This window comes from Triplophysa dalaica, chromosome 8 (genome assembly GCF_015846415.1).
Source record: "Triplophysa dalaica isolate WHDGS20190420 chromosome 8, ASM1584641v1, whole genome shotgun sequence".
Taxonomy (NCBI): Eukaryota; Metazoa; Chordata; class Actinopteri; order Cypriniformes; family Nemacheilidae; genus Triplophysa; species Triplophysa dalaica.
In genome coordinates, this window is record NC_079549.1 from 7,102,093 (window position 1) to 7,121,825 (window position 19,733).

Below are 19,733 nucleotides of genomic sequence, written 5' to 3' on the forward strand. Positions count from 1 at the left end.
GTGTAGCAGATGTGTGTGAAAGCTGTAGTGATGCAGAATAAAGACATGAAGTCGGTCTGTTAGGAAATAAGTGGACACTATGACTCACAGTTATGATGAGAAAAGAGACCCACTCCAGTTAAAACATTGGTGATCTAATGCTGACTGAAACCAGACACCAAAATGAAAGAAAAAAACGGGGCTTCCAAAATGAGCCTTAATACATGTTTAACCTCACAACCAGCGCCCCTATTTTTGAGCATTGTATTGATGGCAAAAACAACATCAGAACACGTATGTTTAGTGTTTCTGCTTTTAATTGATGCATAGTTTTTAATTTAAATGTAATGTCTATAAATTGTGCTCTGTTTTCTACTTCAATCGTTATCTACACAAATCAAGAAACTAAGAACATAATTGAATCCATTAACAAATTGACTACAGAAATGTAAATGATGTGTAAACGAACTCTCCCAATTTATTTATGAGATTAACCTATTTAAAATAGTGAATTTAAAGAAACATAATAATGACATCATATTAATGATCTTATTAAGATTTATTCTTAGGGGCTGTTGAATGCTTCAATCTGATTGGTTGACAAATATGGGTATGCAACAACTTTCACTAAATGCACACCTATGAAGGTGTTTCAGGTGTCCACACAGCACCATGCTCTTGATCTGACATTTATAATGTCAAACTTTACTGTTGATGGAAACATGCACAGTTTCCTGCAATGTTCATTGTATGTTCATTTAGCTAATTCAACAATTCTAAATTCTAATTGTAAATGTAAGTGAGGAGCATATAATATGTACAGTATGTGTGTTGGCCTACAGTATGATGTACAGAACATTGTAACAGGAGCTGGTCATGTGATCAGGGGGTCATTTCTTGACGTCAGTGTTTTCTGTGTCTTTGCTTTCACAAAGGTCATCTCTTAGCCATGCCATGTCATCACTGCTATCTAAATAGCCCAAATCTGACTCTGAATTCCAAGGAATTTAAGCTACTTACTGTATAAAGGTATTAATGGCACAGCTATATTGAAAATATAGCCTCATTGAATTTGCTAATGGACATATGTTATGTGTTTATATCTTCTCTATGTTCTTTACCACTGTCATGACATAATTTTCTCTCTTTAGGTAAGAAATCATGTCATGGCAAAATAAATTATGTCATGACCTAATATTCTGCCCGTCTTAATGTGCAGGACCTCCTGTCCTTTACACTGCATTTAAAGGGATAGTTCATCCAAAAATGACAAATCTTTCATCATTTACTGTTTCAAAACTGTACAAATCTCTTTGTTCCAATGAACGAAATTTTGAAGAATGTTAGCCATTTTCGGTTCTGGGACATCATCCACTACCATAATAGGAAAAAATGTATGAGATATAACAAAAAATTAGATATTTTGAGGAATTTAGGAAAACAATAAGTTCTCGGGCACCTATAACTACCATTTACAGTTGAAAGAAAAAGTATGTGAACCCTTTGGGGTTACATGGATTTCTTCATAAATTGGTCATAAAATGTGTTCTGATCTTCATCTAAGTCACAACAATAGAGAAACGCAGTCTGCTTAAATTAATACCGCACAAACATTATACGTTTTCATGTTTTTATTGAACACAACATGTAAACATTCATAGTGCAGGGTGGAAAAAGTATGTGAAACCCTAGGCTAATGACTTCTCCAAGAGCTAATTGGAGCCAGGAGTCAGCCAACCTGGGGTCCAATCAATGTGATGAGATTGGATGTGTTGATTAAAGCAGGCCTGTTCAATAAAAAACACACACCAGTTTTGAGTTTGCTGTTCTGAAGAAGTGTTGTCTGATGTGAACCATGCCTCGCACAAAAGAGCTCTCAGAAGACCTACGATCAAGAATTGTTGACTTACATAAAGCTGGAAAGGGCTACAAAAGTATATCTAAAAGCCTTGATGTCCATGTGTCCACGGTAAGACAGATTGTCTACAAATGGAGAAAGTTCAGCACTGTTGCTACACTCCCTAGGCGTGGTCGTCCTGTAAAGATGACTGCAAGAGCACAGCGCAGAATGCTCAATGAGGTGAAGAAGAATCCTAGAGTGTCAGCTAAACACTTACAGAAATCTCTGGCACATGCTAACATTTTTGTTGACAAATCTACAATAAGGAAAACATTAAACAAGAATGGACTTCATGGGAGGACACCACGGAGGAAGCCACTGCTGTCCAAAAAAAACATTGCAGCACGTTTGAAGTTTGCAAAAGAGCACCTGGATGTTCCACAGCACTACTGGCAAAACATTCTGTGGACAGATGAAACCAAAATTGAGTTGTTTGGAAAGAACAGACAACGCTATGTGTGGAGTTTATCAATACATTTTGCAGGAAAACTTAAGACCATCTGTCTGCCAACTGAAGCTTAACAGAGGATGGATGATGCAACAGGACAACGACCCAAAGCATAGAAGTAAATCAACAACAGAATGGCTTCAACATAAGAAAATACGCCTTCTGGAGTGGCCCAGTCAGAGTCCTGACCTCAACCCGATTGAGATGCTGTGGCATGACCTCAAGAGAGCGATTCACACCAGACATCCCAAGAATATTGCTGAACTGAAACACTTTTGTAAAGAGGAATGGTCCAAAATTTCTCCTGACCGTTGTGCAGGTCTGATCTGCAACTATAGGAAACGTTTGGTTGAGGTTATTGCTGCCAAAGGAGGGTCGACCAGTTATTAAACCCAAAGGTTCACATACTTTTTCCACCCTGCACTATGAATGTTTACATGTTGTGTTCAATAAAAACATGAAAACGTATAATGTTTGTGCGGTATTAGTTTAAGCAGACTGTGTTTCTCTATTGTTGTGACTTAGATGAAGATCATAACACATTTTATGACCAATTTATGAAGAAACCCAAGTAAGCCCAAAGGGTTCACATACTTTTTCTTTCAACTGTAACTCTTCCTACTATGGTAGTCAATGATGTCCCGAAACTGAAAATGACTCACATTCTTAGCACCCTTAACTAACATCCAAATATCTTTCTTTTTGTTCATCTGAAGTTAATGCAGATATGAAATTATATGAACATGAGTATATGATGACAGAATATTGGACGAACTATCTTTTAACATTTTTGCAATGTCTTTGAATTGTAAGTAGCATTCAACATGCATTCGTTTGTTATGCAATGGTAGGAATATGTCAATTGGTAGAGCGATTCTGCAGAGCTTTAAATGGATTGCACTCTTTTTGTCCTTAAAATATTATATCAAGTACTGGATCTGTACTGGTCACTATTTGTGTTAGGTGTCTTTAATCGCTGTAAATGTACATAAGGAAAAATATTTTATTCTTGCTACAACAGTATATTGTGTATTGCTATGGGCAGTTTTAAGTTTAGGATTAAGATAAAGAATGTAATTGTATAAATATACTTCAAATGTAGTATTTTGTTCAGTTTAAAGTATTATAAAGCACAGTATAAAAGTAGGACCTTAAGTTCCTTTAATATCCTAGTTTGTTGTTGTAAAAGCTTCAGAGTGTCTAAAGTGGAACTGTGAATGAATAACCCATTGAGAATTTAGCACTGATGTAATTATGAGGCTTGCGGCCTTGGTGGGTCTCCTGTGGTCTAGTGCTCTCTATGCTAGTCAACGCAGTAGCCTCTTGACAACCAGACTGGGACATTTTTTTTCAGGAAACCACCTCAAAACATAGGCATTTTTTACATTCCAACTGACGCTCCTGCTCTGGCCACTGGACCGCTAGAATGAGCCGTGTGGCATCACTCCAAGAACACTTCTGTCTGGAGAGAAACACGCCAACAAAGTGACCTTCTGATCTCTGCTTGGAAGACGTTGTCTGACCAAAGGCTAATGTCTTGCTGCTCAGACAGCCACTCTCTACAGTCAGTGTAAAAAGGCGTGTAGTCTAATACAAATTTAAATGAGAGAAAAACAATTATCCTCAGTAGAAATCCACATAATACATACAAGTTAGTATATATGTATGTATAAAACTTATACATAGAAGTAGAAAAAAATATGTTTAGTAGCAGCCCCATTTAATTATATTTTTTGACTAAAAGGATATTTCAGTTGTCTTTAAAAATCCACATGGAAGGATCTTGATAGACGCATTCCTACCTTTACTGCTCGCAAAAGCATTTTTCATTGTTTTTATTGTTTCGAAGCCAAAAACAAAGCATGGCTTGTAATACATTTCAAAATACCATACTTTTGGGCTGTATTCAGATGCTAAAACTTCAGATGGACTGCTAAAGTATAAGCTGATAATGTTTCACAGGTGCACAGTAACTTTAACGGTAACACTTTACAATATGGTTGTATTTTTAACATTAATTAACTGTAAGTAACAATGAAAAACAAACAGTACTATGACAACATTCATTATTCTTCATTTATTCATGAGCAATATTTCCAGCTCCCATAATTACAAGTTAAAGCACTATTACGCTGGCCATCTTTTTCGAACACGTAAAATTCAAGAATTGACTGATAACTTTCTGCCCTGTGTATGCTACTTCTTGACCTTCACTTCACCTGTCAATGGTTTTAATGATGTGGCTGCCTGATCAGTGTATATATTTAATTTTATTAGGCTAGATAGTACATGTACAAAACCAGAAAATCCTAAGGCCACTGTATGTGTATCACTCTTTGTAGATAGGTTTATCAGTGCGTGTGAGTATGTTATGCTGTGCTACAGACAGGGCTGTGGTCAAGTCCACCTTTGTCGAGTCCAAGTAAAGTCCAAGTCCAAAGAGGTTCGAGTCCAAGTCAAGACAGAGTCCAAATGAGACGGTCAAGACAGAGACAGTAAAACTATTCCTCTTCAAGACCACATACTTTCTTTGTAATAATCAAAAAGAGGATCAAATTAGGTCATTTTGTTTACTTAAGGTATAGCAATTTCACTAAAGTCAGATAAAGCCGAAGTGCAACTTCAGGTTTTCAGTCTTTTTGTTGTGGTTTAATAATCACATTCTGGGCTGCTAATGGAAAATGTTCCCATTCTTAGCTTGTTGACTTGTCAGTGTTAACTGCATTGTATCAACATCACATTGAATCCACTTCATCAATGGTTGCAGTGCAGATACCAACGAGTCCAAGACAAGTTTGAGACTATAGAAAAATGTCTTGAGTCCAGACTCAATTACTACAGCACTGGCTACAGATGTGTAATGATTAACAATGGTCAGAAAGGCTGTCCAGGTTAAAAAAAACTCATGTTAAAATGAACACAAGGATTTCTTCACATAGCTCTCCAGTTTAAAAAGCACTACACTGGTATGACTGAGACAAAACTGTGTCTTTAGAGAAAAAACAGACTGATTGGAATTTTGTTTTTGTTGTGTGCTGAAAGAAGATGTCTGTGCTGGTTGTACAGTATCTATGAAATTGTTATTTTTGTGATATAAATTAATGATTAATTTTCTGCCCTGCGATGGGTTGGCACTCCATCCAGGGTGTATCCTGCCTTGATGCCCGATGACTCCTGAGATAGGCACAGGCTCCCCGTGACCCGAGGTAGTTCGGACAAGCGGTAGAAAATGGAATGGAAAAAAAAATTGAATGGATTAATTTTCTTGTATAACAATAATCATAGTAAAATCCTGGTACAAGACACATGTGGAAAAAGAAAAAGAAATGCAATTCCTGAAATAGTTTACCATTCATTTTTCCAGTCTGTTTTCATATTGCTTTTGTGAGGTGTAGGGACATGAAGCTGATTCATATTTAAACGGTTAAATCCTGGCTAATCTGATGCCACGTTGCACGCACACAAATCCTCTTATCATAAACAGAACCGTCACTGATCTTCCTTAAAGAGGGGAAGCGACTGTTTTTCCCACCCAGTGTCCCAATGTTACCTCTCTCAGAATAAACACACGAAAGACAAAGTCTCAGAATGCATTCTGGAAGTGTATATACAATTCAGACTTCTCTGAATGCCGTTACCAATTATAAAAAATAAGATGCCCTCTCTGTAATACACATTCACTGAGACACGTTGTTACACACACTGAACTATACTATGTTATTAAATGTTGAAAGTGCATGACTTTGTATCAGAGATAATCATATACAGATTGGCTTGTCTTTTTAAGAACCTACTGTACTAAAACTGCGTAGTCACACAGATATGTAGACACTGACTCAGACATACAGTAGTATGAAGAAATATCATACAGATCATTTATCTCTTTGAACATTCAGCCCGAATTGAAACTTGAGGTTATTTGCGAATAATCCTTGGGTTAAAAATAAGAGGTTTGGTACGATGACATTTACTGACTCTTTGCTCTTATCACAGAGGTCTGTTTAGATGATGGCAGATACTTTGACTCGCAAATTTAAAGGAATAATTTACCCAAAAATAACTAAAATTCTCACCCTCATGTTGTTCCAAACCCCCTATGACTAATGAATAAATTGTTATTCTCTGATAATCTTCCTCTGAAAATCTCATTTGTGCATTTTATAGGCATGCCATAAAGTCAGCTGTTAACTTTTGTAACCAAACACAATAAAAAGGCATAAATAAGATTTAAAGAGCCATTCCCCGCGATCCCATTTCAACCTTTAGTTAGTGTGTAATGTTGCTGTTAGAATATAAATAATACCTGCAAAATTATAAAGCTCAAAGTTTAGTACCAAGCGAGATATTGTCTTTAAATTAATTAGCTTTTCAAGGACTACAGAGAACGGCTGGATTGGACTACAGCCCTCTACTTCCCGGGTACATGATGTCACCCTTCCGAGTGCTTTTAATAACCTCCGCCCAAAAGAATTTGCAAGAAAAGGGTCAAGGTTTTCCTGCCGCTGGAGTAGTGTTCGGTTATCAGAGATTGTAAATATTTGACTGAGCTACGCGCTAAACTACTTTCACTTTCATCACAGTCCTACAGCTGATAAAAAGAATTCAACTACACAAATTCTAAGATAACCATCTGTCAAATAACAGCTTCCATGACTTTAACATCGGCTGTGAAAGCTGTTCTGTGTAATACACTGATATTGTGTGTTTGTACTCATACCTCTGTCTACCACACTTCTATGAAATGTCCTCTGAAGTCTGTTTGTTGTCTCCTAGTCAGTCTGCTTGTTTTATTATCTAACTCTGGTACAATATAAAAAAGCAAAACTAAAGCTTCTGTTATTAGTGTTTGTATAAAACCGCTCTGATGTTTAGGAGGGCCTTTATATAGACCGGAAGAAATCCATTCGTTGTGTTAGAAGTGGGACAGCGATGAACAATAGACTTAAAAATATGTGAAATAAAGCATTTTTTTAAATAAGTAACATGAACATCCATTGTTAAACCCCCCAAAAACAACATAAGCCTCTAAAACAGCCAAAGACCGGGTAATTAAGTGCTTTAGCAAATAAGAAAGATTGGCATTAAAAAACATTCTGTCACGAAACGTATGGTGAGAGAAGAAACCAAATGCAGGCAGTGGTACGGGGTGACAAAAGACTTTAATAAAACACAAAACAAAAACCCACAATGGGGTAAAATATAGGGAATAACAAAGACAGCCAAACAGGAACGAAAAACTCACGGACTGTAACAAAAATCTTAAATAAAAACTCAGGAACAGAGTACTGGAGCAGAAACACTGGGACAGCGTAGCAACAAATCATCAAAAGAGCAAGCAAGTATAACCAGCCAGTATAACCAGGAACTAGAACAGGTGCAAGAACAGAGAATATAAGGGCATTAAATAGGGAGACGAACGAAGGATAATTAACAATGGGCAGGTGTGGGTAATAAAACACTCAAGGGAAGCTAACGAGGAGACGAGAGGGACGGGGGCATAGACGAGACACGAGAAGGCGCATGACAGCCAATATCTAAGCCATGCCATGTCTGTGGAGTATTGGGTTTTATTATGGAAAGGGGGTTTTATTATGAAGCGTCTTAATAGGAAGTACCGGAACTACTAGGGGCTGGGGGTCAGGTGATTGAATGTGAGTTGTAAAGAAATGAGGCAATAATAAATGCTGTTCAGTTGCTCTACAATGTGTCGCTTGAATCTATGCCCAAAACCACGACATGGTGTCAGAAGTCGGGCGGCAGTAAGAGCTTAATCGCCGGGGAGTGAAAGTAAGCTGTTCTGGGAGTGAAAAAGAAGGGGTTATCGGGAGAAAATAATGTCGGATACAGAGGGAGCGGCAGCAAGCACACCGCATACGCTGCCTCGCAGGCTATCGCCCCAGCTACAGATAAACAGCGGCAACAATGCTAATGCAAATCCACCCCCGAACGCCACATTCACCATACAGCCTCCCGAAGCGTTTGATTTTTCTAAGCCTCAGCAATGGGAAAAGTGGATAAGGAGATTCGAAAGGTTCCGTCTAGCCAGCAATCTGCATCTTAGCTCAGAGGCTAACCAGGTAAACACGCTCATCTACTGTATGGGGGATGAAGCGGATGACATTCTTCGAGGTCAAGCTTTATCGGACGTGCAGAGACAACAGTACCAAGCGGTAAGAGACACTTTGGACATATATTTCGTGCCCAGGAAAAACATTATCTACGAGAGAGCCCGGTTTAACCAAAGAGTGCAGCTAGTTAATGAGACTGTTGACTCGTTTGTTACCGCACTTTATGCTTTGGCAGAAAACTGCAACTACGGTGCACTACACGATGAGTTAATAAGAGATCGCCTCGTTGTGGGACTCAGAGACACTAGCTTAGCTGAGAGATTACAAATGGACAAGGATTTGACGCTGGAGAAGGCAGTAAATCAAGCCCGGCAGTCTGAAGTCATAAAAAGGCAACAAACAGACATTAGAGGAGAGAACAACACGCAATTAGACGCTGTGTCTGTGAAATATAGAAAACAACAGCATCCAAAACAACAGTATCCAAAATACAAGTCCCCAACTCAGCCAAAATTCACAACGAAGTCCAAAACACCAAACGAGAAATCCTGCTACAGATGTGGTAAAACACCTGCACATGCTAAAGTTCAATGTCCAGCAAAAGATGTGACCTGTCATACTTGTGGTAAAAGAGGACATTTCAGTAAGGTGTGTAAGTCTGTTAAATCCGTGCATGTGATAGAGACAGAGAAATATAATGACACACCCATGTTCCTTGGTTCTGTGGATGCATGTTCAGATCCTTGGTATGCGGATCTTACCATCAGAAACCACAAAGTCAGATTTAAGATAGACACTGGAGCAGATGTGTCAGTTATCCCAGCCCAGATGTACTACAGCATAAAACAAAATGTGACAGAGTTACGTAAACCAGACAGACCATTGTTTGGACCTGGCGGCACTCCTCTCAAGGTATTGGGTATGTGCAGAGAAACATTGTGCAAAGGTGAAGAAGAAATTGAGGAAAACGTATATGTTATCGAAGATTTGCACATAGCGCTGTTGAGCAGGCCAGCAAGTGTCAAGCTAAACCTTGTGTCTAGGGCAGATAGCATAGACATGAAAGAGTTAAATGAGAAATATCCGAAGCTGTGTCAGGGTTTAGGGTTAATGCAGCAACCTTATACTATTAAGCTGAAACCTGACGCTGTTCCTTTTCCCCTGGCCACCCCAAGACGTGTCCCCATTCCTTTGTTGGGAAAAGTGAAACAGGAACTGGAAAAAATGGAGTCCATGGGAGTAATCAGCAGAGTTGAAGAGCCAACTGAATGGTGCTCAGGTATGGTCCCTGTGCCAACCAAAAATGACTCGGTGCGCATTTGCGTGGACCTCACTCACCTCAACAACGCAGTGTGCAGAGAGAAGTACATCTTACCTTCAGTGGAACAGACACTGGGATCCCTGGCTGGAGCAGTCGTCTTCAGTAAGTTAGATGCAAACAGAGGGTTTTGGCAGGTCCCGTTGTCACCTGAGTCAGCACACTATACAACATTCATTACCCCTTTCGGACGTTACCATTTTAACAGAATTCCTTTTGGTATAGCCTCAGCCCCAGAACATTTTCAGCAGAGAATGTCAGTGATTCTGAATGGGCTACCAGGCGTGGTTTGTCACATGGACGACATACTCATTTGGGGTAAGGACCAGCAGGAACATAATGTCAGACTTCACACAGTGCTTCACAAACTGCAAGAGGCTGGTGTCACACTAAATATGGAGAAATGTGACTTAAGCAAACAGGAGGTAAAATTCCTTGGACATATTTTGTCTGCGGAGGGAGTCCAACCTGACCCGGACAAAATCAGAACAGTCAAAGCAATGAAAGAGCCGTCAAATGTCAGCGAAGTGCGCAGCTTTCTTGGGATGGTCAACCAGTTAGGTAAATTTATTCCAGGACTGGCTGAAAAAGATAAGCCCCTAAGAGATCTCCTTTCAAAGAAAAACCAGTGGGTTTGGGGCTATGCACAACAAAAAGCATTTGATCAGCTGAAAAGTGAACTGACATCGACTCCTGTTCTCACACTCTATGATCCAGACAAAGACCTTAAGCTGTCTGCTGATGCCTCATCCTACGGGCTCGGTGCAGTCCTTTTTCAAAAAGAAGGTGAGCAGTGGAGACCGGTAGCATACGCCTCACGCTCCTTAACTGAGACAGAGCAGAGGTATGCACAGGTAGAGAAGGAGGCGCTTGGATTAACGTGGGGATGTGAAAGATTTAAAGATTTCCTCATCGGGAGACACTTCTCCATGGAAACTGTTCACAAGCCACTTGTTAGTCTGCTGGGACTACAAGCCCTAACCGAGCTTCCACCCAGGATTCAGCGGTTCCGACTCAGGCTCATGAGGTACAGTTGCTCCATCACACACACTCCAGGCAAAGCACTCTTCACAGCGGACACCCTTTCACGTGCACCTGTCGAAATGGATTCAGATTCTAAAGCTGCAGCAGATCTAATGGCTGACACAAACATCTACATCGCTGAAATAATCAGAAGCCTACCTGCTAGCCCAGCGTACATCACACAACTGAAAGAACAACTAAAGACAGACAGCACATGTTCTGAAGTCATGTCATTGTGTCAGAGAGGCTGGCCAGATTACAGCCATCTCACAGGTCCAATCAAAGCATATTGGCCTCACAGAGACACTTTAACGATACATGATGAACTGCTACTGAAAGGCACTAGACTCGTGATTCCTTCCACTATGCGCAACTCTGTTCTCATAGCATTACATGAGGGACATCAGGGAATGTCTAGGTGCAGAGAGAGAGCTAGAGAGACAGTGTGGTGGCCTGGTCTGAGTGGCCAAATCAACGAGCTTGTAAAAAACTGCACTGAACTGTGTTTATTCTTAATGTAAATCAGGGCGCAGAATGTCTTTTCGCATAAATACGTTGAGCCAATTTGCATGAGTACATCCAACTCGGCTTTCGACGACTGTGGATATTCCAGCGCAACAGAAACCCAGAACTCATCCAGCGTCTTGCTGTCAAATGCCGTCCTCAGGATTCGATCGGATGAAAGTTCTATCAGTGCATCTTCCATATCTGACGCCAGATTATTTTCCGTGGTTACATTAAATGGTGACCTTATCCAGTCATATTGGTCTGGAAGTTTTATTTCCAGTTTATTTTAATAATCCTAAATTTATACTCGAATCATTACAACCTTTTTTAACATATACAATTTTTCTTTTTAATTAAGTTTCTGTAAATCATCTCGCGACCCCCCTCCCCCCACTACGCGACCCCCCGGGGGGTTGCGACCCCCACTTTGGGAACCACTGCATTAAGTAACGTGCCAATTCAGTGGAGCCTTTAATGCCCAGTGTGCTCCCTGAAAGACCATGGCAAAAAGCTGGAGCTGATCTTTTTACGCTTAACAACAGTAACTATGTTCTGGTCGTGGACTACTATTCCAGATTTGTGGAGATAGCAAAACTGACGCCCACGAGATCTGAAGATGTGGTAGTATACCTAAAGTCAATCTTCTCCAGACATGGCATTCCAGAGCTTTTCTACAGTGACAATGGACCTCAGTTTTCTAGCCAGCTGTTCAAAGACTTTGCAGCAGCATACAGTGTCAGTCATGTAACTAGCAGTCCGAAATTTGCTCAAAGCAATGGTGAGGCTGAGTGTCACGTCCAGACGGTGAAAATACTTCTAAAGAAAGCAAAAGACCCATATCTTGCACTTTTAGCCTACAGAGCGACCCCATTGGCTAATTGATACAGCCCAGCGCAACTACTAATGGGACGGAGACTTCGTACGCCAGTTCCTCAGCTTCCCTAATTGCTCACTCCCAGCCTGCCAAATGAGGCTACAGTCCTAAAGAAAGAGAGAGAGAGGAGAATAAAGGACAGTTCAGTGTTCAACAAAAGGCATCGTGTGAGAGATCTTCCTCAGCTTTCTCCTGGACAACCTGTGTGGATCACAGACACCAAGAGTGAAGGGACTGTCATATCACCTCATTCTACTCCCCGCTCATACATCGTGGAGAGCCCTACAGGAGTCATCAGGAGAAATAGACATCATCTATTGCCATTACCTGAAAGCACACCAAAGGTTCAAATTCCAAGTACACCAGTCTGTCCAACTGTTGACACCAGGCTCACACCGAACCGTTCAGAGTCTGCAGTTAAGACTCCAAAGGCAGTTTCCCCGGGTCCTGTCAGAACCAGGTCAGGTAGAAGTGTCATAAAGCCTCATAAAGCTGCTGCACGAACAAGAATAAACAAGACATGATAGCGGAATCATGACACATACATTTTTATTTCAGAAATTAGATGCACAGGTCCGAAAATGCATACTGTGACCGTATGTACAGAATTTGAATAATTATCTACCTATCGGCCGTTAAAACAGTACTTTCTATATAGTATGAGTGGGAGTAGTATGAATACATTTCGTACATACTGTGTCCGCCATGTTTTTGGTCATGTGATGTGACCCGCATGCTCTTTGACCTATGTCATTTTAACAACAACCTATACGTGAGCGTTGATAAAACACAATTTAGTTATTTTCAGAGGTTTACACCCACTTGACTTTAAATGAATCGTGTTGACTTTATGAGCATGTTATGTTTATATCTTGTAATAGTTGTGATGAACTCTTGATTGTCCTCAATGTAAAAAGATGAATATCAACATCATACAGGTACTGCTGGGCATGAGTCAAATATCGAGAATTACTAAAAAAGCAAAGATTCTGGAGGACCTGGATGATTTTTCTGAAGATCAGTGGACAATTTAATGACTCATGACAAACATAAAAACTGTCAATGATTGTTCTTGTAACATCATACAGTATTAGAATCAGGGGGCTATAAACTTTTACACATTTTCTTCTGTTATTATTCTTTGGTGTGAACTGTATGTTAAGGGCAATTCCAACGTTATGGACGTGACATTTTGCGTTATGGTCGTGACATAAAAATGCTAAGAGAATGAATTTGTTACAGTTATATTGAACAATCTGTTTTTATTTTACAAAACCCTTGTTGATAGAGTCTAAACACAAAAATGTCAGTCTATGAACAAATTTTCTATTTTAATAAAGGGAAATAAATATGCGTTATGGATGTGACAAAAAAAACTAGTTTTTTGGGAGAATTTTTTTTTTGTAGGATTTCTGTGAAATAAAATGCATAATACTGAAGCAATAATACCCAATGAATTGAGAAGTGATGCCTCTTTTTATAAAACATAAAATAGTTACTTTATTTAAATTTCCATGTGTCCATTTATGAGGAATATGTAGCATTATGGATGTGACAATCCTGAAAATGGCACTTACCTGACAATAAAAAATCAAGCACTTAAAAATAAAAAATGCTTTACAAATCTTGAAGAGAGATTTCACATGGGTATTTGAATGACCAAATGTTAATATCTGTGCTTTTACCAAAGTAAAAACCGTCTGTAAAAACATCTTTTTTCATGGTAAGGTTGACATTTTCATGGATTTGCCCTAAACATTTCTTTTGTGAGATAACTTGCTCAGGGCAGGAATAAATTAAAAATAAACTTTAATTTTCAAAATTATTCATATATTTCCCAAATGTGTTTTCCATATTCTGCAAGGGAACTTTTGAGCACCACTGTATAAAACAGCTGTTTATTTCAACAGCTCCTTCTAGAATGACTTACCAAAAAAAATTCCCATCCCTTACATCTGCCCTTTCTTTTTGTGTGGTGAAAAATCAGAATTATGTTCAGTAATAGTTCATGACCCTGCATGGTCAAAGTGTGTATGATTATTGGGGATTCCCCTTTCTTAATGTGAGAGAAAAAACATTCAGAAACACTGGAAGTATCTGTTCTCTCGCAGTCTAATATAGAGGGGATGCATTGACGTCACTTTCCCACGTGAACATGGGAACTTCAGTATAGTTTATGCACAAATACTGAGAAAAGATAAATGTTTGCAACATATTTTAACAGATGTTTTAAAAAAAAAATCTGTCATGTTTGTCTCAGATAACCATTCAGAGAGACAGTGGCCTGGATGTCAGTTCCCCCAAACATGGCAAGATTGACACCAAAAACGCCCCTCATGTGGGGGGGAACCAATGGGCTGGGGGTACGGGTAAGTTGCACCCCCTATGTTTTATGACACAATAACATCTATCAGATCTTTAATAGTGATTTTTTTACCCCCTATTACCATGAAGAAACAAAAATCTAAAATATTTAAATTGTAATTTATACATTATGCCAGTATAAATAAATAGCATACATATATATGCATTTAAATGCATTAAATATTAACTGTGCAAAAAGGACTTTAGCAAATCTCAGTCAATTCTCAGCAAAATACCTATATGTTCTCGTAGGCGGCAGAGATACAGCAGGTCTTGGAGGGAAGGGAGGCCCTTACCGTCTGGACGCCGGTCACAAAGTTTATCAGATCTCACAGGTGGAGAAAGACGCCGTGCCAGATGAAGTGAAAAGAGCTTCACAGGAGATGGCTGAGAAAGCTTTCAAACAGAGGTGAACTCCTCCATCTCGCTCTCATTCATTACTCCCTCAGGTAAAACACAGATTTCTCCAAAAAACCTGCACTTGACCCCGCCTGACCTTTACCCTATGCTCAGAGAGCCTGTTAATCTCTTCAGATATTAATCGGCACAGCGCTTGGGACTCTAGGCTCAGGGCTTTGTGAGTTTGAGTGTGTGTGCATGTTAATTAATATGAGCAATTGTGTAAAGGCAAAGGTACAGAGAGGCTCAGTTCAATAACCTAGCACGAATTGCTCTGAGGTTCGAAGATACCCTATTCTAAGACAATCTGTTGGCCAAATTCTTATGAAGGTTAATTTTAGTTAAGATGTTGTTGTAGAATGCAGTTTCCTGCACTATATGGATTATATCAGCAGGTTCACTCTCTAGTTTCTGAAGAGCCGGAGAACCAGCACACTCAAATTAAAAAAGGTTGAGATCAAAGAATAGAGGCTATAGAGTTTCAGAGGTCTTTAGCAGCCCAGCTATCTCAAATATGCACCCCATATGAATGCTACGATTCATGAAACTGTGTGTGTGTTTATAGCTACATGTAACTGTGTGAGACTGTACTGTCATGAAGGAGGCCTCTGTTCTGATTCACAGAGTTCATTGCATTTCCTATACTCTCTTTCATGCTTCTTTTTGAAGACTGTACACTTTATTACATTCAAGCGAGTGACCTATCACAACAGACAGAGAACTGGAATCTTGGTAAGGGATAGGACACACAAACTCTTGACAGAAATCTGAAGACAGATGATGCAGTAATGCAAAAAAACATGAAAAATAACATGTTTTTTTAACAATAAAGCATGGAAACCTGTTATAGGATATCCAAAATCAAAACCATTCATATTTTGCCATACTATGACCAGTAATTAACTGTCATTAACTGCCATACTATGACTAGTAATTGTCAATCATAATTATCTCATAGCCTGGAGAAATTACTAATGACAAGTAGGCCTACAATCAAAAGTAACATTGAGTTAATAAAATAAGATTGTAAATTGATTGGCAAAATTATATTCCAACATCCACTCAAATCAAAGCGAATGTGTTTAAAAGTTTTGTTTTCATCCAATATATATTAAGATGTAAGATCGGACATCAGACTTCACTGCAGAATGGGTGAACATCTACAGTTTTGATCTTCAATTGTTGATCTTGAAATGGTTTAATTCTTCCCACATTTTCTGATCTGCATGCTGTCTGACACGTTCACAGCATGTAAATCTCAGTGGAGGTTTTTTTTTAAGTTTTCCACAGGAAGTGGTATTTGCTTAGTGCAATGTGAGACACTTCAGACACCCTTTGCGTTTTGTTTTGCTGTCATCCAGGAAATATTATGAAATTATCTTTGGGTCAGATTATGCACCACAGCTCAAACGTAACTTGACTGAAATGTTTTTCATGATCTTTAAAATCTTTAGATTTAAAGGCATATATGTACATTTTGAAATTAAGTATCTAAATATGAAATAAGTAATGGATAACTGTTTCAACATATTAATTTATTTCGTCATAAAATAATTATTTTATTTAAATACCTTTTATGTTTATAGAAAATAAGAGCCTAGAATAGATCTCCTGTTTAAAGGAGTCTCAAGGCAAGACCTCGAGAAAATGGTTGATAAAATGTGTGTTACTCCATGGTTTTGATGAGTTTACTATAATAATAATAATTTTGAGCTTTTAAACTCATCATGCCTGACATTTTCATGCTGAGAAACTGTACTGTATATCAGGTATATTCAGTCAAGTGAACCAGAGTACGGGCATCTATTTTCTCTGTCTGCATGGTTCCCTTTCTGTCGGTCTCTCGACGTTGTGTCGAGAACGACAGATGGGGTTCGCCCTTGAGAACCAATCAACTCTGACTACTATAGAAAAGGCCAATGAAATTTGGCGAATGCAATTTGCATGCCGGGCTCCGCCCCCGGAAATCCGGTATAAAAGGAAGCCGGCGTGCAGCATTCACTTACCTTTTGTTCTTCAGAGCCTTCGCTCATGACTACGAACAGAACGAATTCTATGAATTCTTCTTCTTCTACATCGCTGGATCTACGACGTGTACCAGCGGATCGTCCCTACCTGCAGCGACCTTCCCCTGGGCGTCTCGGCGGTTCCGGAGGTGTTAGAGATTTTTTTCTAAAAGGTCCTTTTCAGGACTAACTGAGCATTCTCCAGCGCGGCATGTCCCGCTGTTCTCTTGGGTGCGGCACTCTCATCGAGGAGGGGGATGGACACGATCGCTGCGTTAGGCGTCTGGGCGTCCAGCACGCTGAAGCAGCGTTCGTTGACACATCTGCCCGCACTGCGGGCGGATTGTCATTCAGAAGTTGCGGTCACGGGTGGCTGTCTTCCTACGGGAACCAGCCACCATTTCGTCTGCTACCCGGGCTGTGACATCTGTGGCTACGGCCCTGATGACCACCCACGTTAGCAGCGTTAGTGATATGGGGAACTCTGCGAACGTGAACCCGCCAGCTAAGTGCTCACGGGCCGATCGCACCCCGATTCGCTCCTCTGAACGTTCCCCAACCGGCGGTGGCATGCGTCCGGATTCTCACGCACACACATCGGGTACGATGTGTGACGCAGATGAGATGTTGCTCGCAGCATCGGAGGGAGGCTAGCATCCGACTCTGACGAATCCGAGCTCCACCCCCAGCGGTCGAGTTAGGAGGAAGCAGAAGTGATGTCATTCATGCTAACCCGGGGATATGTGGTTCCTGAGGTCGGAGCGCGGTGCAAACCGCGCCCACCCCGGGTACCATTTTTTTTCCCGGAGCTGGATGAGGAGCTGTGTAACCAGCTCCGCCTCCCTTACTTCCCTCGCTGGTGGGGCAGCCAAGGATTGCGTCGAGATCCCCGGGGTGGAACGTCCGCCCGCGGTGCACCTGTGCCGCGGACGGCTACCACCTGGGGGGAATCGGCCACCCCTACGGTCCAAAGCACGTAAGACTTAGGCATCACTGATGTCGAAAGCTTGCGATGCTGCGGGCCAGGCTGCCTCCTCTCTACGTCATGGCCATCCTGCAGGTCCGCCAGGCCAGGGCGTTGAGAGTGCTCCACGAGGGTAAGGCCGACCTGGGTATAATGCAGGATCTCCGTGCCGCCGCTGACAGCACTCTACGGGCGACTAAGGCGGCGGCACGGGCCCTGGGTCGGACGATGTCCACGGTAGTGGTCCAGGAGAGACACCCCCGGCTATACCTTGTGCAGAAGAGTGACACCAAGGAAGTCCGCTTTCTTGATGCACTCATCTCGCAGGGTGGGTTGTTGGTAACACCGTCGAGGACTGCGCTCAGCAGTTTTTTGACGGCGAAGCAGACAGTGGCAATTAACCACATCTTTTTCACGCCGCGACTCGGCCGCCTACAGGCCTCCGAGATCTCACGTGACGTCTGCTTCCCTGCAACCCAGGACCCTTTCGACATCGGCTCCGGTTCCTGTGCCCCCACAGGCGGCACCCCGGAAGCAGAGGTCGAGGGGGAAACCTCCACCCCGTCAGCAACCTCCTCGCGAGAAGGGACACTGACGGGAAGACCCCAGGGAGAACAACATCGGGCCCGAACCTTCACAGCCACGGCTCTGATCGGTCGGTACGGGACGACTCCTGCCTCGTCACCAAAGCCGGGCCCTTTTTAGGGCTTGGCGCCCACTTACTCACTGAGTTTTCTGTTCTCCCCGGGTTTACTTGCAGCCGATCGCACACTCCACTGGACTGTGCTCGGCGAACCGACCTCACACCCTGGCGAGGCGTGAGGTCGTACACATACGACAGCTGTCACCACTCTCAAACCGACAGTGCGTGCCGTTGTCCCGCCAGGCAGGTAGGCAGAGCAAACCTTCCCTCCGGGGACTCCCCACGACATGGTTAGCTCCGCCAGCCGACGAACCACCCCCCGTGGGAATGATGAAGCAGACCGTCCCCTTGGTCACCCTGTCACAGTCCCTGGGAGCTCGAGAGCTGCCCACACTGTCTCGCTGGCTAATGAGGACGGTCCGTCTTGGTTACTCGATCCAGTTCGCCAGAGACTCTCCCAAGTTTCGGGGCATCATCTCTCCCTCTGTCAGAGGCAGGGACGCCTCTGTACTTCGGGTAGAGGTCACCACCCTTCTGGCAAAACAGGCATCGAGTTCGTCCCTCAAAACCAAGATGTTCAGTGGGTCACGACCCGCACTTCATCGTTCCCAAGAAAGACGGCGGGTTGCCCCCAAAGGCTGCGTACCCTGAACAGAGCACCTTCACAAGCTGCCATTCAGGGTGCTCACACAGAGGCGCGTCCTGACATCTATCAGGTGTCAGGATTGGTTCGTGGCAATCGACCTGAAGGTCGCTTACTTTCATGTCTCGATCCTCCTCGACACCGGCCGTTCCCACGGTTCGCGTGCGAGAGGCGGGCATATCAGTACAGAATCCTCCCTTTCGGTCTGTCCCTGACCGCCCTTTCTCCCTGAGGGGAGGAAGGCGAGCGGGTACTAAACTATCTCAGCGACTGGCCTATCTTGGCACACTCGCGAGATCTGTTATGTACACAAAGGGACCTGGTGCTCCGGCACCTAGGTCGATTGGGACTCCAGGTCAACCAAGAGAGGGGCAAGCTCTCCCCAGTGCAGAGCATCCTCTTTCTCGGTATGGAACTCAACTCTGTCACCATGTCGGCGCACCTGTCCGCAGTTGTGCCCAACCAGTGTTGAACTGTCTGAAATGAACATTTTAGGCAGACAGCGGTCCCCCTGAAACAATTCAGAGGCTCCTGGGACACATGGCGTCCTCGCGGGTTAATACCCCTCGGGTTGATGCACATGAGACCGCTCCAACA

At 42.0% G+C, this 19,733-nt stretch overlaps 1 protein-coding gene across 3 annotated transcripts in view; it reads left to right on the forward strand.

Moving 5' to 3' along the window:
• vwa8 (von Willebrand factor A domain containing 8) overlaps positions 1-19,733 on the forward strand; it is a 101,827-nt gene that overhangs the window by 61,681 nt on the left and 20,413 nt on the right. For all 3 annotated transcript variants that reach the window (XM_056754725.1, XM_056754727.1, XM_056754726.1), the window contains exons 39-40: positions 14,378-14,486; positions 14,734-14,890. In XM_056754725.1, coding sequence (XP_056610703.1) covers positions 14,378-14,486; positions 14,734-14,890 — 266 coding nt within the window. The remainder of the gene's footprint in view (positions 1-14,377; positions 14,487-14,733; positions 14,891-19,733) is intronic.